Raw genomic sequence first — 22,861 nt, forward strand, 5'->3', positions numbered from 1 at the left:
TAGAAATAAACTGGAAATTGAAATTTTTAAAAATACCACTTATTATAACATCATCAAAACCCATGAAATCCTCAGGGATAAATCTAACAGAATATGTGCAAGGTCTGCACAATGAAAAATAAACACATCATATGTCTATACACACACACCAAAGACAGGTACTTGATGTTCTGCAGTCCAGGAAGACTAAGGTATATTCAGAGGAATTCTGTACATCATGCAATCCTTGGAAATAGTATCTCTCGACTACCACCATGGTCTGTCTCAAAAATATGGCCTCTAATCTATTTTCTTTTTTCTTTTTTTTTTTTTTGCGGTACGCGGGCCTCTCACTGTTGTGGCCTCTCACGTCGCGGAGCACAGGCTCCGGACGCGCAGGCTCAGCGGCCATGGCTCACGGGCCCAGCTGCTCCGCGGCATGTGGGATCTTCCCGGACCGGGGCACGAATCCGTGTCCCCTGCATCGGCAGGCGGACTCTCTACCACTGCGCCACCAGGGAAGCCCTCTAATCTATTATTAATACCAACAAAGCTGGAAGGAATGATTCGGACTCCAGCAAGAACACTCAAATTCTAATAGGAAAAAAAAATGTTTCTAATAGAAAAAAAAAATTCTATAAATAGTCATGAGTGGAGATAAACATCAAACACTTTTGGGACATCATCACAGTATCACGTTTCTTCACTCTTTCAAACCCAACTCTCATCTCAAGCCTGACACTTACAGCATGAATATCTCTCATAGCCTGACACTTGCAGCGTGAATATCTCTCATAGCCTGACACCTACAGCGTGAATATCTCTCATAGCCTGACACCTACAGCATGAATATCTCTCATAGCCTGACACCTACAGCGTGAGTATCTCTCATAGCCTGACACCTACAGCATGAGTATCTCTCATAGCCTGACACCTACAGCATGAATATCTCTCATAGCCTGACACTTACAGCGTGAATATCTCTCATAGCCTGACACCTACAGCATGAATATCTCTCATAGCCTGACACTTACAGCATGAATATCTCTCATAGCCTGACACCTGCAGCATGAGTATCTCTCATAGCCTGACACCTACAGCATGAGTATCTCTCATAGCCTGACACCTGCAGCATGAGTATCTCTCATAGCCTGACACCTGCAGCGTGAGTATCTCTCATAGCCTGACACCTACAGCATGAGTATCTCTCATAGCCTGACACCTACAGCGTGAATATCTCTCATAGCCTGACACCTGCAGCGTGAGTATCTCTCATAGCCTGACACCTACAGCATGAGTATCTCTCATAGCCTGACACCTGCAGCATGAGTATCTCTCATAGCCTGACACCTGCAGCGTGAGTATCTCTCATAGCCTGACACCTACAGCATGAGTATCTCTCATAGCCTGACACCTGCAGCGTGAATATCTCTCATAGCCTGACACCTGCAGCGTGAGTATCTCTCATAGCCTGACACCTACAGCATGAGTATCTCTCATAGCCTGACACCTGCAGCATGAGTATCTCTCATAGCCTGACACCTGCAGCGTGAGTATCTCTCATAGCCTGACACCTACAGCATGAGTATCTCTCATAGCCTGACACCTGCAGCGTGAATATCTCTCATAGCCTGACACCTGCAGCGTGAGTATCTCTCATAGCCTGACACCTACAGCATGAGTATCTCTCATAGCCTGACACCTGCAGCATGAGTATCTCTCATAGCCTGACACCTGCAGCGTGAATATCTCTCATAGCCTGACACCTACAGCGTGAGTATCTGGTATTATTTCCTTGCTTGCGGATTATGTGTTCTTAAAGAGAAACAAGATGCAAAGACATTTCTAAACAGAGAATTCCACGGAAGCAGAAGCTTCTGTATCTTTGTTTACTCCTTAGGTACTCTAGTCACACCTAAATGGTCGATCATATAGGTTTCTGGGAAAATCAGGCTCAATCCAAGGGAGACCCACACCTCCTAGGCTGTCATCACAGCCTCTGAAAGAAAGCACACAATGGGGCTCTCTCATGGTCAGAGAACATCTGGGATACAAGAGACTCTACAGGGTCTATCTTTCCATCACTGAAATGATCACAAATACAAATCAGTTTTCTGAACTCTGTACAAGGTGAGAGTGATGGCACGGATGCGGCTGTCCTGCTCGATCCTGTACCACCAGTGGGCAGTGTAGTCTCGCGCGGACAGCTGGGTGATGCTACTTGCTAAAGGAAGGCATCCAAGGCTTTGACAACACCTTGATGTCTTCTTCCCCTGAGTGCCCAAGGGAATCTCAAACTTCCCCTTGGGTTAGGAGCTGGTCACTGTGCTAATACCACAGGGAATACGCACTGTACGCCATCTGCCCCTGGCAGCTTCACGGACACCAGGAAGCCTCTTTGCTTTCCTCTCCTCTAGGAGAGGGGTGGAGTGAAAACGGTCCTTGCTTACGCTGAGGACTCAACGTTGGCAATTCTGGTGTCATCGGCAGGGCTCATCCTCGTTTCTACTTTCGTTGCGAAAAGCAAACGTCCAGCTTATTTAATTTACACTTCGTGCCCCATGACGCAGGGAATTTTATATTCAAGTGCTCACCAAGTTCTGCTTCTTAGTGTAAAATATACTGATGTTTAAGTAATTATGAAATGCACTCTTTCAAATTCACTGATACTCATTAGTGACCAGGTTAAAAAATTAATGAGGATGTTTACCTGGAGTAGTGGCACAGAATACCTAAATGGTGGTGGGGGGGGGGGGAGCTCACAGCATCATATTATAGCGTTTCCTCTTCTGTTAAAAAGTGATATAATTGGCTTTATTTCAGGAGTACAAATAGAGGGAAGCAGGTGTTTCAACCAACAACCTGTGACCAGGAAAATTCTGATTTAAAATTCCTTTGACTTTTCGGTTAAACAGTTATCCTCTCAAGGTCCATGAACAGGTGCCACTAGTGAGCGCCTCAGGGAAACTCCAGCCGCAGCCGGCAGGCTTCGACGTGTCGCGAGTCACAGGGCAATGTCGTGGGATCACACGTGGGGAAATCACTGTTTTTAATCAACGGGTCTCAAAGTAAAGCTGCAAAACAGCTGTGACAGGGCTTTTCTCGAGCTGAACTGGGGACCTAACAATTCCACACCCACGGTAAGCGCGAATGGGCTCAATTTCTGAGAATCCCACCAGTAAGAAAGCCTTTGGAACAACACTGTATTAGGACACAATGTAGCAAATGCCGACAGAGGTAGAGGCTCTACGGCAACCCTTGTGTTGGAAATTTATTAGAACAGGATTTCCTCCTCAGTAGGTCTTGTAACTAACGCTACCCCCACCAGGGACTGAAATACATCATCTCAGGAGCTGCCAAAGCCAACAGGGCTTTGTAGGAAGGACCACGTGTCAAACAAAGTAATTTACGTGAGTGAGAACTAACTACCAGGGCACCACACGAGACATGTTCAAAGTTGTCCATGAGACGCACTCGTTAATCCCGTGCTTTCTTTGGCTAATGCTTTCAAACCATTAACAATATTCTATGTCAAGAAGTTAAAAACGTCAAGAAAAGTAAATTACAAGTTTTCATACTCCAATTCTTTTTGTTGCTGTACATATAGTGAAGAATACGTTATAGAAAGTCTCCAACCTGAGCCCAGCTTCCCTCCTCATCTTCCTGATGTTACGTGGTCAGGGATGCAAAAGAACATAACTATTAGTATTGGCGAGCTTAGCAATGCAAGCAAATTAACTTTGCAGGGGAGGTGCAGCTTAATGGGGTGAAAAGGGTCAGAGAATCAAAGCATCATGCAAAACTCATGCAAAACCAACAATTCCCATGTCTCATGCGAGGAGCGGACTTCCCACGGCAAGCACACCCGGACGAGGAGAAAACTAGGGCCAGAGGGCTGAACGGAGGGCTCCCCTAAAGAAGACAGCAATTAAGTCTATTCTACGTGGAGCGAGTCTACCAACTCTAAGTTCCTGAAAAGAATATAAAATAGGATGAAATATGGATTGTGTTTCACACGTTTAACTATTACCTAAAGGAAATACTTGTCCAGAACAATCGAACGTAAGACGACATTTCTGTTTTCCACAGAAAGGCCAAGAACGGCGCCAACCTGAGGTGGGGCTGCCCGGGGAGGGGGGGTGGGGGGGGCACGGGGCGGGACTGACCGTCTGGGGCGTGGCCGTGAGCGTCTCCATCTCCTCGTGTGTTAACCAGACATTTCCTGTGGTCTAGGGGCACCCCGTGACCGGCCACATCCAGGGCAAGGGCAGCGGTGACAGAGGGGAAAGGCGGCAGACACGTCAGCCAGGTCAGCCGGGGCACGGGAGGGGAGCGGGTGGGGCAGAGGCCGTCCCCACCCACCTCCCCGTCTGAGATGCCCACAGCGAGACACGGGCGGGCGCTCGGCCCTTCTCCTGGCAGGACCCCGCCTTCTTAAGGAGGACAGCCTAGAGCTTCTTCCTGTGCCACGCTGGCACCTGAGCTACGTGGGATCTGAAGAGCTGTTAAGCCGTTGTACTTAAGACGGTCTCACCCAGTCAAAGCACAACAAAGAACAGGACAGAAGTCCGGCTTTGGGCTCTGGGGAGACGCTTCCGAGCAGGCGCCCGCCGGGGACCGGGGCCTCTGTCAGAGGTGGGGCGCGGGGCCGCCAGCGTCCCAGGGACGGCACCGCCGGGCGTCCCCGCAGCCCCAGACGGCCGAGCCCCCGTGGGCGGTGCCCCCGCCTAACGGTGGGCAGGTTCCTCACGGGAGGCCTGTTCGTCTTCACCGTCCATTAACCTCAACTCGTAAGACGCTCCCTTTACCGAGGTACTTGATAAAAACTGCGGGAAAACCCCCAGCACCTTCATTTCTGAAAAGGTGACTCTGGTGAAACACCTGGGCACAGAGCAGATCAGATACACTGAGATCACGCACACCTGTGCAAGAGGTGAGGACACGGGCTACTGTCATCACCACGACGTTCCCACTGAGAAACAACGGAAGACAAGCGAACAGAAAAGCTTTCACGCTTTTTGTGTAAAGTAACCGTGAGCCCTGAATCAGGGCGTCGACCTGCTACTCAGAGGAAGTACGTCTGTGAGGCTTAGCTTCCGCACTGGTTTTTCTCTCCGGAGTAGACAGACTGAAAGCAGAGTGGGAACTGAGCCGGTGTACAGAGTCTGCCCTTGAGAAATGAAGGGCTGGCCCGTCCTGATCTCCCAATTATCATTCACGTTTTCATTACGTTAGTTTTTCACTTTTTCAACTAGGAGGACCCTCTTAAAGGACTTCCAAGGTCTTCCCACGTGGAGCAAAACTGGATGAGCACAAACACTGCTTGGAGTACACTTGCAGATTTACGGACTCTTAAAATCCCAGGGTCTACAGCTCCCGAAACGGAGAGCGCCAACAGGCCGAACAAGTCAAACGAGGGGACCACTGCTTACAATGCAGCCTGGGGTCTAAGCTTTTTCTCCTTCACTTTCTTTAAATTCATATTTAAATTTGTGATGGTTACTTTCTTACGTTTTCAAAGACTCCCATTTCTATATCACAATGCCACTGTAGCCAAGCTGTTATAAAAGTATGTAATGACCTATCTTTTAACAGCCCAATTGCCGCAAATCAAAAGCTGTCATGTCTTTGAACGCTAACCCTTTAAACTGGAGCACTAGATGTGTTTCTAAAGAACTGTGGAAGCAACACACATAGGGGATGAACTCTTTTTACGGAAACGTACCGTTCTTGACGTAGGAGGGGCTGACGGACTTGTCAGGGACATGATCTCCTGAATCGCCAGCCTCAGCTTCAGCCGGTGCAGAGGGTTGCTGATGCCGATCTCGCGCTGGATCTCCGTGTCCGACAGGGCGGACATGATGGCCCCGCTCTTCACGTTGGCTCGGCAAGCAGCCACGTACCAGGCCGGCATCCCGACCCAGAGCTGGAGACGGGAGACACGGGGGCCAGAAGGTTATGCGTGGCGTACGGACGGGCTCGCACACTCGGCCAGGATTCGGAGAGGGGCATACGCACCTCCAGCCAGACGACAACAGTTGGCCCGTCCCACTGTGCAAAGGGTAAGCCTTGTCTCCGGGCTTCTTCGAGCAATTCGTGCCTACAGGTGACAGATGTTCAGACCTTCAGGAGCCACACTACACACAGGCAAAGCGTCCTCTATAAACCCCCAGAGTGTGGTGCCACACATCTCATCGTTGTCCTTCAACCTTCTAAACCGTCCACTGAAGGGTAGTTTGGAACACATCACACTGAACGCCTGAGTAACGAGATGCTGAAAGACCCTCGAGGATTCTCTACAGAAGCGTCTCCTTCCAGGATTAAAGAATTACTACCAACTTTAAAAGACCCAGCAGAGTCTTCACATCCAAGGTAGGATATTCAACACAAAACATAATCACTCATCCCTTTCCAGACAAGGAGGACAAATCCGTAGGAAGAGGAAACCATACCTAGGTCTGAACAGAGGAGTCTGCCTCAGAGAGCTTCAGAAATGCTCAACATTTCACAACAAAACACACAGAGAACAACGCAGACCTTTAACACTAACGACGCTCTAATACAGCGAGCAAGGAAAGGGCTGGATTTTGGCTGTTTCTATTCTGCACTGCTATTTAGCTAAGTAGGTATTTGCTAAATTAAGATATTGGGTCATCTTTTTTGGGGGGGGTTATTTATTTTTTTTGGCTGTGCTGCGCGGTTTGTGGGATCCCAGTTCTCCGATCAAGGATCAAACCTGGGCCCCCTGCAGTGGAAGGGCAGAGTCCTAACCACTGGACCACCACCAGGGAATTCCCGGGTCATCTCTGGTTTAACCCACAAGCTTCACATCCAGAAAATTTAAATGCCAACAACCTCTACCAGTGCACACAAGGCAGGCCGTGAGCCTACGATACTGACGGCGATGCCAACTAGCCCAGGGCAGGAGGCAGCGAGGAGTCCTGGGATCCTTATGGCAGGGCTCCCCAGGCCCCGGGATGTGGACCGGTGGCAGTCCGTGGCCTGTGAGGAACCGGCCGCGCGGCAGGAGGTGAGCGGCGGGGGAGCAGGCAAAGCTGCATCTGCTGCTCTCCGTTGCTCGCACTGCTGCCTGAACTGTCCCCCTGCCTGGCCCCCCCACTCTGCGGAAAAACTGCCTTCCACGAAACCGGTCCCTGGTGCCAAAAAGGTTGGGGACCGCTGCTTTATGGGATCAGAGATGTTCTGTGTGCCTGACTTTAAAATGCCCAAACCATAATGTTAACATCTTTTAAAATGATTTTGTCTACGGATAACATACTCATGTAAGAGGTAACACAAGAAGCTTTATGAACCTTATTGTACTTCTCTGCGTTACGTACTTACAAAACTTTCTGAAAGTCACTAATTAGCTTAAAAATGAAAAGTCTAGGAGAGAAGGTGGGACTGGAGTGGAAAGGACAGGTCCATTTACCTGACTGGACATCCCTGAGTCACTGCGAAATTCCTAGGTCGTTCTTAGTTATTTTTCTGTAATAATTTCTGCAGATCACCCCACGGAATCTTTTATTTCTAAAGATACTTAGTGGCTTTTCTTTCTTTTTCTTTTTTTGGCCACGCTGCACGTCTTGGGGGATCTTAGTCCCCCGACCAGGGACTGAACCCGGCCACCGCAGTGACAGCGCGGAGTCCTAAGCACTGGGCCGCCAGGGAACTAACTCCCTAAAGAAACAGAGCGGCTTTTCGTTCTATTCAAGCAGCATTAGACTTAAGACTGTGACGTCTATGTACAATTAAAGCCCAAAGTGTTTCACATAAAATTTCAAGTAAGTGTTCCTTGAAGTCAACCTTAGGTTTCCTGGGAATAGTAAATACTGTATTATCCAGGAATGATTATACCAGAGAACACAACATGCATCTTAACAGCTCAAGCAGAGTAAAAAACCCAGTAAACTTTTCAAATTAAAACAAACAAAGCTATTCGTAAATTAAAAACGAAAGCTGAGTCCACATGAGACTGTGACCACCCTGACACAGGACCCCAGCGCTGGAAGGAGTCGTGGAGGCCAGCAGGGCCCTGTCGGGCAGAGCAGCCATCAGCGCTGAACTGAGCGCTACTTCTTGTCCCCTGGAGACGACTCCCCCTCAAAGACAGCAGCTACACCTTATGTAAACATTCACGGGGGCCATACAAGCCTCTGCGCGCCGCAACAAGGCCTGCACAGGCCAGCCAGGGACAGCCTGAGTGTGGTCCCCGGACCGCCAGGCTGGCCAGGAGGCGGCGCCGCAGCACCTGCCAGGCCGGGGGCTTTCAGAACCCCGCGCTCTGAAGGGAGCCAAACAGGCACTGAATCCTTGGCACGTTGCCAGAGGCTTCATTTTTTTTAAATATGCAACAGATATTCACTGTAGACGAGAAATTCAGGGTTAAAAAGAGCCCACTGATCCCATTACCTGGAGATTGGTGCACACTGTTCTGACTCTTTTCCAGGCAAGAGTCGCTCGCTTTCATAAAAGGCCTTTTCTACCATGGATGTATTTCTGGGATTTTAGAGCTCCGGTCCAGCACCCTGATGACACTGGGATACGGTGATGGTGACAGGACAACGCGGCTGAGAGACGTGGGAAGCCAGCGAGAGGGCGAGGAGGCCCGCGGCCTGGGAGCACAAGCCCCCTCCTCCCCGAGGTGCCCGTCCCGCGCTGGGGAAAGCACACCCGCAGGCGGGCATCAGCGGCAGGGCCCCCACTCCTGCCCCTCCCGCCAGTGGGGCACAGGAGCAAATCACTGCCGCTCTCCCACTTCATCTAGGAACCCACTTCTGCCTGCTGCCGACACAACCCGCGACTGCTCCGAATGGAATGCCGCGTGCCCTGGGATTCTCTGTTTCTACTCTCTCCTGTTTCCAGTTCTTCTCAACTGGAAACGCTCACGCTCCCCCCGGCGGAGGCCCACCTGCTCCCGCGGCTGCTTTTCTTCGGCGCGCTCGTCCGCACCACAGGGCTCTTGGCTGCCTTACGACCAACTGCTGACATTTTATCTGTTCGAGATCTGGGGACTGCCACGGCACACAGTTTTGTCTCCCTCACTGAACCCCATCATAGACAGTCTGAGAAACCAGGGGATGAAAGCAGCTACCTGGAGACTATTTGGGAAGCTATCGCTAAGTCCTCTGCCAGAAGCAGAACACCTGGTCTCCGCTAATGGAATATCGGTAACAAAAGGCCAAGAGAAAAAGACTTGATGACAAAAAATGGTATTTAAAAAACTCTTGAGTGGCAGAATAAAATCTGTTCAGTCCCTCACTTAGGAACAAATGTGTTTCTTTAAAAAAAAAAAGTACTGATATCAAGAGCAAAGAAATAAATAAATGTGAAGTAGAGCCTACCAACTCGCCCGTTCACTCACACGACCACTTTCTAATAATCAACAGAACCGTCTTTTCTTCCTTCTTTACTACAGCTACCAAGATAAACATGACAGGCATTTAGTCCTCAGCTAAGTTAACTGCAAGGGAAGGAGGTATTCCTTCACAGGTCAATCTTCTAGAAAACAAGAAATCTTCCAGTCATTAGCTCCCAAGCCTAAAACACGAGCACTAAGGTGACAGGACTCCAAATGCCTTAAATCTCCCCAAAGCATCCAGCTCTGTTCCGAAGAAGCTGAGCTACGAGCCAGTATCCTGCGGGATGAGGCGTATGCCATCTGCCGGGATCCCGCGGCCCCGAGCCACGGTCCAGAAGCAAACAGAGGACTCGCTCCGTTTCTGCTGGGATTGATTTCCTTCCTCTGCAACGCTCTCTGCTGTCACTGTCTCACTCTCATCTTTGACCTCAGTTTACAGAGAGGACTGGGGAAACGAGCTCAAGGGGGCTGCCTCCCCTGCGGGCCAGCTGGGACGAGGTCAGCACTGTGCCCACCCGGCTCGGGCCACGCGTGCGGGGCTACTCGGCTGGGACTTGATCTGCCCCGTCAAGGATCAAATTCTAGACCCCAAGCGGGATTTCTTAAATACCTGCTCTAGTAGTCGACTCCTGTGGCACACTTACTAACCTCAGAATCAGAGGCACAGGAGAAAGACATTCAGAAATACGCTGAATTCTATGGGGAACAGACACGCCTATGAGAGAAAGGTCATGTCATATGTGAATGACAACATGCGTTTTAAATTGGGACACAAGCACCACGGTCAAGCCGTCTTTCGTAACGAGACGGTTGTGTGAGGTGCTGATCAAATACCATACGAGTGGCATCATCCAGACAACAGACAGGGCCTCATTTCTCTGACACTGACACTCTGCACACCCGGCACCTCCTACAAAGGCTCACCGGGCTCCACTTCACCGACGCAGCCGCGCAGGCCGGTGCAGGGCCGGAGAGAGGCCCGGGCAGGAGGACCGCGGTGCCACTTCCCGTCAAAAGCAGTGCAGCTCCGAGCCTGTAGCTGGCGACGGGCAACGCGGAAGGTTTCAGGACACACAGCACAGCAAACCCCACGACTCAGCTTCCCCCGTGAGCGCACGACAGCGTCAACCAAGGGGAGGTGGAAAGACAGCATTTACAACACCAGGTCCTTATTAACGGGGCCCAGTTCAAACGCCGCTGAGCAAGTGCCCGCACGCGGGGAGCCTGTCTAGAGCCCAGGCCACCGCGACGATGGTCAGGGACGCCGGCTCCCACGACAGCTGCAGCCTCCACGCCCCACCGAGCACGTCCAGTACCAAGTGTGCCCGCCGCGCTCTCTCATGTAGCTTTCATGAAACCTCAAAGTCTCATCTTCACCAAATTTTGAAAATTCTCTAAAAAAGTGGACGCACTGGCTGTGTAAATTCAGCAGTTAAAAGAGCACCTCTGAGATAAATTGGGGCTTGATAAAAAGAAAATATTTCTGACAAGCGTATTTTGATTCTCCCATCGATAATGCCATAAACGTTAAACTATATTCAAACAGTACTTTTTCTGGAAAGCTAAAATATTTTTTTCACATTTATAAGTAAAGCATTCTCCCTGAAGCCAACCGTATCTCTGGTTAACTGACAGAACTAAAATCACCCACTGTAGTCAGAAAACCTTCAGACTCTGCGTTGTTCTCCAAGTCGTCAGTACATGTTAGAACTTGCCGCGCGTGACGGTGGAGCAGAGAACACCCTGCTCGTGCACTCTCAGCCGTGGTAACACAGAGTCAGAAGTTCAGCCTGAGCACCCGAGCTCCAGAGGAACCTGCCTAGCAGACACACACCCACCAGCGCACGGAACTTCATCACACGCCGGGCAAGTAACCCAGCGACGTCTGCCACGTGCAGCCCACCACTCGAGCTTCCTCCTGAGAATTACAAGACAAATGGAGAAAACACAGTGGAAAACTACGTTTGACGCTACGTGAAACACCAACGCTCAGGAGCAGAGGGTGGGAGGGCTGGCGGCACAGCCATAACCCCTCCTGGTCTCTAGCAGCTGAGCGGGAAGATGTCAAGTGAAACGCCCCAGCAGAATCTAGGGCACAGAAGTGTCCTGGCATGACTCCAGAAGGGCAAAAGGCTCTGACGTTAAGTCCCCGTAAGCGAACGGCAGTCACCTGAGTTCGGGTACGACACTCTCTACAGTTCAAAGACAGCAACACTCAAATCAGCTTTTGCTGTTGTTTCTACAGTTTTCCACTTCCAGGGAACCAAAGACCGAGTATTCCTACGGTGTCGTGAGCAATGACCGAACGGACAGCATTTCCCCCGGAACGCAATCAACACTATGCCACGCAAGATAACTGTGATTTCTAAGAAGAGAGCTAAAATGAGGCAGATTTCACAAAAGAAAAATCAACAGGCAACTTGAGGGGCTAAAGGCAAACTGGCCTCTAGTGGAGAGGGTCCCCGTGGGCTCAAGGGTGGTCCTGGGGTCAGTGCCTGCAGGCCCCGGATTCCAGACCAGCGTTGGTTTCTCAAGGTGCCTGACAGTGGCCAGATGACCTTCCCCATCATCAGATTTATCACAGAGCCCACCCAGCTTCCCCCGTCTCAAGGGCCAGTATTACCACCTTATCACCACCTTCCCCACTCTCAGGTTCGTGCTCACCCGAGACTACAAAACGTTCCATCTTATTTCCCACTTGCCAGTTCACTGGGACAGCCTCCGCCTATCCAGGTCATCGACTTAGCGCTCGTTTGGGATGTGGTCACCCGACACACAAATCGTCCTGGGTCAGAAAACGTCTCTGGACCCAGAGACACATGCACACGCTATGTGCCTCTGTGCCTCATCCTGGGGCATCACAACGCCCGAGCTCCTTTGCAGAAAACCATCCCTACTGTTATCGCTTATTTTCAGAAATCAGGACAACTCAGAATTAAAATTTAATAAGATTGCAAAACTGAGAGTCTGTTTAAGGTAAAAATACAAAATCTACCAGAGGAGGGAAAAAAAGGGCAACATGGTAAGTGACAACTTCCTGACTGATGGCTAGCGTGAGCCGCAAATGCCAAGTCCCCGTAGTGGCTGCAGTCACATGCGCGTCTGCCCCAGCGCCGGCACTGCTTAAGGAGCCTCGTGGACGTATACGTAGACGTATCTGTACAGCTAATGCTCGTAAAGGCCCCATGGGGTATGTACTACTATGACTCGCATCTCACAGATGAGAAAACTGAAGCACAGGAAAGCCAAGCTTCCCAACGCCCCAAAGCTGACTCGTGCAGGAGCCGCATTCAGATACGAAGGCTCCGTGGCTGCGCACGACTCAGCCACGACACGTCCTCGCCAGAGAACTCTCTAGAGTGGACTAGGAGCCCACGTGTGAGGCCTCCCCGAATTCACAGGTGTTCTAAGTCCTCCGGGAAGCACAGTTTAATAAAGGCTTTGGGCTAAGCTTTCAGAAGATAGTATATCTACAGAGCTGGATATCACATTTAATCAATAAACATTAGTTAAGCATCAGGAACAACTGAAAACTGTTCAGTGAGATCGACAAAAAACAAAAACCTTACTTTTTTTGAAGTTTACGATTTTTTTCAGCCTGTCCTCCCAATTTGCTGAGTCCCAAGGCATCTTGAGATGAGTTTTCTGTCTCTGAAATAACAGCTACGAGGAAGCAGAGTGGTCGAAATATTGAGAGAAAATCAACACGGCCGAGTTAGGTGTTTCTGTAAACAGGTGGAGGAGTTTTTGTAGGGAGAGTGAGGAAAATTCTAAAGGTGAACTTTCCGACCAGACGGCCCATGCGCACACACGCACACACGCACACGAAAACGCTCAAGAGGCAGGAAGGCTGACGCCTGGGAGACGCTGAGCTGCTCAAGGCAGGCAGACGTTACCCGTGCTCTCTGGGCCGTGTGTGGACCCACTGGGGAAACAGACCCGGGAGAACACCCAGCTCGTGTGAGAGGAAGCACACGGTGGCGACGGGGCGGCGGAGGGGCGCGCAGAGGTGTGCGTGCAGCCCCCTGCCCACTCCGAACACTGAAGGGTCGGCTGGAAACCACCCACCTTGTCCCAGCGACTCCTTGCCCAGGGCCCCAGGCCGACCCTTCTCTTTCTTGCCGAACAAGCGGCCGATAGAGGACTTGATGCCCTTCTTCTTGGGGGCTTTGTGCAGTGAGTCCTGGCTGCTGCTGCTACTGCTGGGGTTGCTCGCGGGGCCGTCCTGCGAGCCTGTCGAGCTTTGGGGACAGAAAGTGACCTTTAACGGGTGGCCTCGCGCAACCACACCCCCTACAACGCTCGCTCCCCACACCATGCGGCAGACGGGCCTCCTCGCGGACCGCGGCGCGCACAAGAGGTGCAGGCTCCCCACCACGGACAGCTGCTCCCGAGAGGCCGGGACTCTCTGACGTGAGCTCTCCTCCGAAGGGGGAGGGGCCCGACTCTAGACCACCCAGTGCAGAGGGTGCTCCGAGCCCCTCAAGGTAATGGCCCGGCAGGTGCAGACGCCCCCGGGGCCGGGGCAGGAGAGCAATGGTCACCGTGCAGGGGCGCTGGAGAGATGACCACACGTGCCCTGCATCGAGTGCTGCCTGGCTCCGGACAGGAGCTCAGCAGGTGGTGGTCTGAACAAGGCCAGCGTCACAGAACTGCAACTGACAGTCTCCTGAGAGGAGGCACTCGGGGAGCATGGAAAGATGGGGTGGGACACCTCACAGCTCAGAAAGGACAAGAACGCATCCGAGAGCCACGCAGTGTCCTACAGAGGAGTAACGCTCAGAAACAGCCCGCGCCGGGCGGAGGCTCCAGCCAGAATAGGAAGAAAGTTCCCAAAGGAGTTAATCGGTAGAATCTGCAGAAACGAGGTGTTTCTAAAATTGCTGATATCTCTTAACTCTTTCCTTGCCAAGCTGACTCTGTCCAAACAGAAGGCACCTCCTGCCGGATTTCACTACAGCGCCCAGAGCAGGGGTCGGCACCCTAAGTCTATCACTTCAACAAACACGCTGAACTGAGTGGTATTTCTTTAAAATCATCATTCTGACTTGTTTTTCAAGAGAAGACGAACAGATTTCCTGAAAGTGGAAGGAGGAGAGCAGGGCCCTTACTTGCGTGCGTCCCTGATGTCCTCGTGGCTGGCTGTGAGCAGCGCCCCTGTGTGCAGCCGGTCCAGCCGAAGGGATCGTGGGGACGAGGGGGGTGAAGTTTCACATTTGATGGTCGTCTTGTCGTCTCGTACCTCGTCTCGGGAAGCCGGCAGCTGAGGGATTGAGATAAGTGTAAAATTAGGTGACAACAGACTGTGACGGATAAAGGAAGTCACGGAGGCTCTACGTTATAACCAGAAACTTATCTGAAAACCTATTAGCTATGCTTTCTGCCAGTACAAAAAGGCTTGAACTAGCCTAATGCCATCTTAAAGGGCTGTCTTGTTCATGAGAAGCAAGGCTGTCAGCAGAGGGAGCCGGCCTGCACCCGCACGAGCGCGGAGACCTGGACAGCGGCCTCCCGTGGCCTGCCGTCCCTAGAATCCAGGCCACCCGGACAGGCCCTCAGGGGCAGCAGAGAGCTGAGCCCCGCCTGAAGCCACCACCATAAACCACGCATGGCATTAACCACCGCGATGAAGAGGACCCCGAGGAAGAGGACGGCTGTGTTTATCTCCTGATGCCATTCAACAGAAACACTAGCACAGGGAAGAAACCTCTCAGGCAAACCTGTCCAGACCTTTCTGTTTGAGAGGAAAAAAGAAATAGCTTGTTCTAGGTCTTCATCAAAAGACGATCTCTTCCAGACTCCCAGCTTTTTGGCTTATAATGGGATGTGAGTGTGGGAAGCAGGGTGGTGGTTACGGTATGGGGAACAGGTTAACCCCTTCAGGGTCCAGGCAGATCTCCCTTATAAATTTGGGTTTAGTGGTTAAGCCAGGTTAGATTTTACGAAACATGCACGGCAAGCATTTGTAGAAACAATGCGACCTGAGCAACCGCCCTGTGCCTTTTTAATGGGATTCTGTAAAGAATAATACTGATCCACTGCAGCCCCACAGTGGCTTGGTGACAACAAAGTGACCCGGGGCAAAATACAGCTGAACTCATTTAAGCAACAGCTGGATAAACTGTGTCCTCTCCTGATTTCTAATTACAATCATCAGATAGCAAAAGGCTAGAAAGGCTAGAAATCATCAATGTGAAACTTAACAGGGATCGATCTCAAGTTCAAGTTCAAACAATCCTTTACAAAAATCAAACGGGTCAGGGAAGTGACACAGGCCTGAGTTGACTAGGGACTCCGTGGAGACAAACAGCTGCTTTGAAGCCCAGTAAACACGACAAGGCCCTTCCCAAGGGCCTCTTCCTAAGGAAGTCCTCCGGGCCCACCCAGCCTGGCACCTCCCCCGGGATGAGAGCCCGCCCCACTGTGCCCACGTGACTAGGACGGGCAGCTGCACGCAAGCTGGGCAGGCGTCTCGGCATCCACGTGCGGCGTGGAGGAGACGGCAGGTCCGCCGGTGCCTGGTTCTTGGCGCACACACGCCAAACCTAGAACAAGGCCCTCTCAGTAGCCAGCCAGCGAGCTCAAGCTACCACATGCAACAGACCAGGCCCCCCGGCCGGGACGTAATCAACAGGCCACTACCTTTATTGAGAAAGTCTTGCCACCAAGAAAACTACGAACGTATGCAGCAGAACTGTGTCTCACTGCCGACCTGTGGACTGTGCAGGGACGGCACAGCGTGGCCACCCCGAGGGGCACGGGTCTACCGCTGTCCTCACTTAACAGCAGGGCAAAGCCGGGCCCAGAGCGGGCGAGCGGCTCACCCAGGTCACAACCAATCGGTGACAGAGCCGGGACTTTAAACTGCCGCACTGCTGTGGCCTGGCAGAGGGGCGCTGGCGCGCTGGGCGGCTGGGCCGCAGCACGGCTGCGCGGTGAGTGCACGCCCAGGGGGTTGTGAGCCTGAGAGGGAGGGAGACATCGTGGTCAACAGATCTGGCCCTCAGCGCACCGTATTCCCTCCAAGAACAGGGGCTCAGTCCAGGGTTATCTGAGAGGAAGGAGCCCCGAGCGCTCTCCGTCAGGAATGCTGTGAAGGAGACAAGAGCTCCTGGTGGAAAAGCGGGCCAGACGGCGCCAGGGCTGAGGGTCCAGGTTCTGAAATCAGACAAATCCACACTGCGCTGCTGACTGACTGTGCGAGCCTGGGCACAGCACCTGGCCTCTCTAAGCCTCGGCGTCCACGTCTGTTGAATGGGGATAACAACAGCACCTGGACCTCACGTGGGTGTTTGTGGGATTAGGGAACAGACTCGTAAAGCATTCAGCACGACGCCTGGCACAAAGTGACAGCCTACCGAATGCTACTACCTGTGACTATTAAAATTGCTTTCCCCCAAATCTAGCATCTATGGCTCCGCTTCCATCATTTCTTTTTTTTTTTCTTTCTGTGGTACGCAGGCCTCTCACCATTGTGGCCTCTCCCGTTGCGGAGCACAGGCTCCGGACGCGCAGGCTCAGCGGCCCTGGCTCACGGGCCCAGCCGCTCCGTGGCATGTGGGATCTTCCCGGACCGGGGCACGAACCTGTGTCCCCTGCATCGGCAGGTGGACTCTCAACCACTGCGCCATCAGGGAAGCCTCCCATCATTTCTTTTTAAAAAACACTATGGGGAATTCCCTGGCGGTAGGGTGGTTAAGGACTCAGTGCTCTCACTGCCTGGGGCCCGAGTTCGATCCCTGGTTGGGGAACTAAGATCCCGCAAGCCTCGCAGCACAGCCAAAAATAAATAAGTAAATAAACAAATAAATAAAATTTAAAAATAACAAAAAATAAAAACCACTATGTCTATTGTAAATAAGCGTGCAACACTTAGAAGGCAAACAAGCGCGAGAAAGGCAAACTCTTACATTTGTCCCAGTGAACGACCTATTTCCAGCGGAACCATCAGCATATGTTAAATGGAGGGTGAGTTTCAACACTTCCATTAAAACGTCAATTATTCACCAGTACTCAACCACATAGTGTTCATTCACGTAAAACGACAGGGACTCTTCAATACTTCACAAAGAAACAAAGGCATGCTGAATTACTAAATATTTTACCTTTCTACGATGCTTCCTTAAATCACTAGGCTGACAGATGCATGCAAAGAAATGAAGAGAAACCAGATTTACTGCACACTTTGAAGTTAAAAATTCAAGGATCAGTACAGGCAAATATATTAAAAAGAAAATGACAGAACACATGTAAGTGAGATAAGATTTAGAGAAAATGTAACTGGAAATAGAACATTTTTTTGACCACAAAAGTTAAATATAATAAGCTATTCAAGATTTCCTAGTGAAACAGTATAAATTTTCCTCAGGAAGATACAATTCTATTACAACATACTCCATTTCTTATAATATGGCATTCTGTATAACAAAGGGCCTTAACAGTTGTCTATTCTAAGCCAAACTTCTCTATAACTTAGTTTTTCTTAATAAGAAACATGTTATACTTTAAAATAGCAATCTAACTGATGAGGAAGTAATTGCAATACCTATTTTAACACTGAACAAATCTAACCACCTATTGGACATTAACGTAAAATCCTTACCTAGAATTTGATTTAAAACTTCTCAAAATAAATTTATTGATTAAAGCAGGTACCCTGTGAAAATATGTAAGAATAAAAGCTAGCATAATAGCAGACAGTCTTTACATTTTATGATTCATAGAAGATAATTTAATTAAAAATAGTCTAGTAAAGACACTAACTGTGCATGTTTAATAGGCTGATGAGATTTACCGTCTTAAGTAATACAAGCACTGAAACCAGAAAGTATGTTGTGTCAGAGTCCATGAATTCTACACTTAGCGGGTCATTTCTTTATATAAGCAGCATCTCACTTATGAATTACACGTATGCTATACAGTGTGAGCAAAAACACTCTGGTCCATCTACATCATGCCTGTAGCCATACCTATTATGCAGTGATACACTACATAAAACTTACCGCTATGGGGGAAAAACACTGTTTAATGAGAAACGAAGAAACCCCACTAATGAGCCACAAACATAGACACACGCTGTGGAGCACAGCACTGCTGTGGAAGGGACTGATAACCGAGTGGGGAGGACGGGGAGCGGAGCTGGATGGTAAACTACAGACCCGGCGGTGGGGAGGCTGGGGTCTGGATTAACTGATAAAACAAAGGATGGTACAGGGAATCAACACCGATGACAGAAGCAGACACACCGTCAGCCAGGACAGAGAACCACATAACAACAAAGAAAAAAATACACAGAACTGTTTTTACAAATTCTCTGAAAGATACTAAGCATGAAACCACAAATGAAATCGTCAAAGAGTTTTAATTATCAGCTAATTAGCTAATGATGTAAATTACAGAAGCAGTATATGCCCAAATACCACGACATGGACTAGTCACCACTTCACGTGTCACTGAAATGATTCACAGTTCATTTACTTATACGCTAACAATGCAGCTAAAATGAAAATGGGTGGTAACAGAAAAAAGTTATAATACAAGTGCAGTTAAAAAGCAGAATATTGTAAATCCGACTTCACGTGGTGAACAGCAATGCACTCAGAAGACCTAAATCCACAGAAAGCTATAACGTGTGCTCCAGAGCTGCACGCTGTCACCACGTGCTCATCGCGTTTCCAGATGAGGAAGAGTGAGGAGGCCCGTTTGCTTCCCTGGGAGCCGCGGGGCACCAGCTTTTTTTTCTTTTTTTGGCGGTACGCGGGCCTCTCACTGCTTTGGCCTCTCCTGTTGTGGAGCACAGGCTCCGGACGCGCAGGCTCAGCGGCCATGGCTCAGGGGCCCAGCCGCTCCGCGGCATGTGGGATCTTCCCGGACCGGGGCCCGAACCCGTGTCCCCTGCATCGGCAGGCAGACTCTCAACCACTGCGCCACCAGGGAAGCCCAGGGGCACCGGCTTTTAACCTGGTTTCACATGCAGAGCCGGCGTGAGTGCGTGGCCAGCTGCCTCAGCAAGAGGACCACTTTAGCTTTTTCGGTTTTGTTTTGACCGCATGCCCTGCCCCCTCCAGTGAGACATCCCTAGTGTAAAGGAAGACAGCATCGACTCTCTGTACAGTGTTCGAGATGCCATTAGGGCTGCCTATGTTTACTCTTGCTAAGCTGTCTATTCCTGAAAAACAAAAACTTTTCTGTAGCTGCTGCGCCTTGCAGAGGCCATGCCCAATGTTACACAAAGGAGAACTTTGGATGAGTTCATGATGACATGCTAAGCTGGTGGTCCAAACATCAAAATTAATTTGTCATTAATTGGGGGGACTGATTAAATACTAGCTTTAAAAATCTTGAACCTCTGAACATAGCAAATGCACCTGACTTTCTTCTAGGTTAACAAAGAAAGCAAGCAAGCAAACCAGGTGTGCTGGGGGAGGGTGCAGCAGGGAGAAGGCAGACACTTACCAGAGTCATGACGCCTAGTCTGTCCACTTCCCTTGCCGGGCTGTGCGGGGCCCTTCGAGGGGTGGGCCGCCCGCTGCTGGGAGGGGAAGAGCTGGCCCGAGAGGAAGCAGGGTACGGGGGGATGGAGCTCACTGATCTAAAACGACCAAGGCTGTCTAAGCTCCCACTGCCCACCCTGCTCTCAATCTCCTCCGCCCGCTGCTCCGTGTTCTCCTTTTCTTCTTGTATCAACCTGAAACAGAATAAAACCGTCACCTGCCTTTGTCAGAAAACAGAGGAACGTGTCTGGATAACAAATCTGGGTCTGTGTTCTGTGTTATTTACGATTGACGACTTAGCACTGAGTTGCTTCCGATCATTCACGTTTGATTTTCCTTATTTACACTAAATTCTGATGGGGGCTGGGTGGCAACGCTCACTGCATAATGAGACATTTAAAATTACAGCTTTTTTACAATATTTAAAATTTACAACCTTCCCTGTTGTTACAGCAAAGCAGCACACCTGTCTATCAATTTTTTCAACTGGAAATAGGGAACTCTGATATAATCAAAAAGCAGTTCACAAAGCAATGTGGAGTTTCTAAACACAAGTCTCTAGACCTGATGAAAATGCTGAGTTGATTTTTTTTTAAGGTTGAATTTGAACAAAAGTATTATTTCATAAAGTTCTCTACCAGCCTCATGGGAGTTTCTTTTTTTGTTCGTTTTTGGGGTTTTTGTTGTTGTTGTTCCCCAACCAGGGATTGAACCCATGCCCCCTACAGTGGAAGGGCAGAGTCTTAACCACTGTACCACCAGGGAAGTCTCTCATGTGAGTTTCTGGATTCATGTCGACCACAGCTGCATTACTCTGGAATTCAAGGTTAATGTTCCTCTCCCCGAATGTGTACTGGATGGTTAAATAGCAGTCTAAATATCTGACTATGCAAATACAATTATTTCGATATTAAAATACCGGATCCTTGTCGTAACCTTTCCAATTTAAGTTCTGTTTATATATACTGAAAGTATTTTCTCATTTTTGATAAAAAGTCGATGGGCAGAATTTACCAGTTACATCAGGTCAACCTGTTGCATAAGGAAAAAATCATTTTTACCTGGCTACAAAAATAAAAGTATATTATCGTTTCACAGTTCCCGCAGGGATGGGGAAAGACAGTCTTTCAGAGCTCGTCTGGGTTCAAACACGGCTCACGAAGCAGTCAGTCTATGAAGTCAAAAGTGCAGGCAGCACAACCTACTTTTGCCGTTTATTCTGCGGCCTCTCCTCTCTGGCCCCCGTTCTCTGCAGGTGGGAACGGGCACCTCTGCCTGTGTTAATGTGACAAGAGCAAGCTGAGCAGCAACTCTGACCGAGTCCGCCACAGGGTCACCGGCCTGGGGCTGCTCTGCATGTGGACTTGGGACAGGAGGTGTGGCCATGGCAGATCTGACACCGGGCAGGCCTCAGGGTACCCGATCACACTGCCGCCCCCAGACCTAAGGCCTCCTGATCACTACAAGGCGTCCTCTGGATTCTATTCCCTGTTTTGCAAAGTAACTATTATAATTGCTACGACAGTTTCTAAAGAAAACATCTTAAATGTACTGATGAGACTAGAAAATACTCAAGCACACATCCTCTGACCCCTGTCTTACAAGAACCGATTTTCACATTATGTTAATTTAAAAGCAAATCGCAAGTCCCAGTGGGAGCCTGCCAACCCGAAAACCCCAGCTTTTCTGTTCCCGGTGGCTTTGGGACACACCACAGAATACGCGAGGCTCCAAGGGACCCACAAGAGGGCGACCTCTCCGTGCCGGAGGACGCACGGGCTGCAGGGGGGCATCAGCTCAGAGCTGGGGGGGACACAGCCGGCTGGCAGAGGCCGAATAAGGGTGTGCCCTCACTTTCTGCGGCACGCCCACCAGCCCTGCCCCGGGAAAGGAATCCGGGGAGCCGACTCCGCCCCGACTCCCTGGCGCCATGTCTCCGCCCTGCACCCCGGACGGGCATGGCCTCGGCTCTCTGCACCCCGCCATCTCTCTCCAGGTGTGTCGGCAGCTTCCGGGGGCAGGGGCTGAACGCCTCACGCCTCTCCCCCTTCCACGACATCTCACACAGTGTGCTGACCCCACAACTGTGGAGACAACGCCCTGCTTAACTGAGCTTTATAAGCAAGGGCAATCTCAGGACTTAAAATTCTTAAAACAGAACCGACGTACGTTTCCTTATTTATGGAACACTTAGGCTTTTCTAAGTAGCGACCACCCCTCGGAGACACCGTGTTTCCGGGAAGCCAGGCACGGGCACACGCACCGGATCTCTTTGTTGATGGCGTCCAGCTGCTCCTGAAGCATCATGGCCAGGGTCTGGGCATCGGCCTGCCCGCTGGGCGACAGCAGAGTGGCCGAGCTGAAAAGCGTGTCCCCGTCGCCGGCGCCGTCAGGCACGTCCGCGCCGCTCTCGAACGCCTGCGCCACGTGAGCCAGCACGCTGGCCTGCCGCGCGCGCTCCCAGTCCTGCTCGTCCAGGGTCTGCACCTGCGCAAGAAAGGCCGCGGTTCAGCAGCGACAGTCAGGGCAACTGCAGGCTACCAGCAACTTGAAACAACTTTACACAGAGACCCAGAAGACCTTGGAAAAATGGGTCACGCTTAGAAGCCACTGACATCTGTGAAGTGAGCAGTACTTAGGAAATGAGCAGGAGGAGAATCTATTTCTCAGACAGCCTGGCCACGTTCACTTCCTAGCCTGGACGGGAGGCAATTCTACGACGTTATTCGCAAGGCTGAGGCAACCGCGTCATAAACAAAAACCGAAAATTAAAAAAATTAATTCCGTGCCACCATCAGCCAGGCTGAAGGGAAGTAAACAAAAATCCCTCAGATCCAAAGCTGCCGGGTTCACCTCGGCTGCCATAGCTTTCACCAGCGCCACCACGTAACAGGGGTCTCAGAGGTCCCTCAGTCTCGTCTCCCAACACGCGCAGACAAGAGCAGCAGCAGAAGGGAGATGGGAGAGCCTGCCCCCGACAGCCCTCGGGGCGAGGGAGCTGCAGAGCAGCGGGGCTTTTCTAGGGAAC

General features: G+C 50.6%; 1 protein-coding gene across 9 annotated transcripts in view; it reads right to left on the reverse strand.

The window, feature by feature from the left end:
- PPFIA1 (PTPRF interacting protein alpha 1) overlaps positions 1–22,861 on the reverse strand; it is a 90,378-nt gene that overhangs the window by 11,449 nt on the left and 56,068 nt on the right. For 2 of the 9 annotated variants that reach the window (XM_060302801.1, XM_060302800.1), the window contains exons 15-24: positions 22,097–22,320; positions 19,796–20,027; positions 17,446–17,475; positions 14,452–14,603; positions 13,409–13,581; positions 12,910–13,003; positions 5,998–6,079; positions 5,705–5,905; positions 4,146–4,208; positions 3,616–3,642 (exon numbers count right to left, since the gene is read on the reverse strand). In XM_060302801.1, the coding sequence (XP_060158784.1) occupies positions 3,616–3,642; positions 4,146–4,208; positions 5,705–5,905; positions 5,998–6,079; positions 12,910–13,003; positions 13,409–13,581; positions 14,452–14,603; positions 17,446–17,475; positions 19,796–20,027; positions 22,097–22,320 (1,278 nt within the window). Of the gene's footprint in view, positions 1–3,557; positions 3,643–4,145; positions 4,209–5,704; positions 5,906–5,997; positions 6,080–12,909; positions 13,004–13,408; positions 13,582–14,451; positions 14,604–17,445; positions 17,476–19,795; positions 20,028–22,096; positions 22,321–22,861 lie in introns of all 9 variants that reach the window. The other 7 variants (XM_060302804.1, XM_060302803.1, XM_060302806.1 and 4 more) reach the window with 5 other exon arrangements.

The sequence above is a fragment of the Globicephala melas genome, chromosome 8 (genome assembly GCF_963455315.2).
Source record: "Globicephala melas chromosome 8, mGloMel1.2, whole genome shotgun sequence".
Lineage (NCBI taxonomy): Eukaryota > Metazoa > Chordata > Mammalia > Artiodactyla > Delphinidae > Globicephala > Globicephala melas.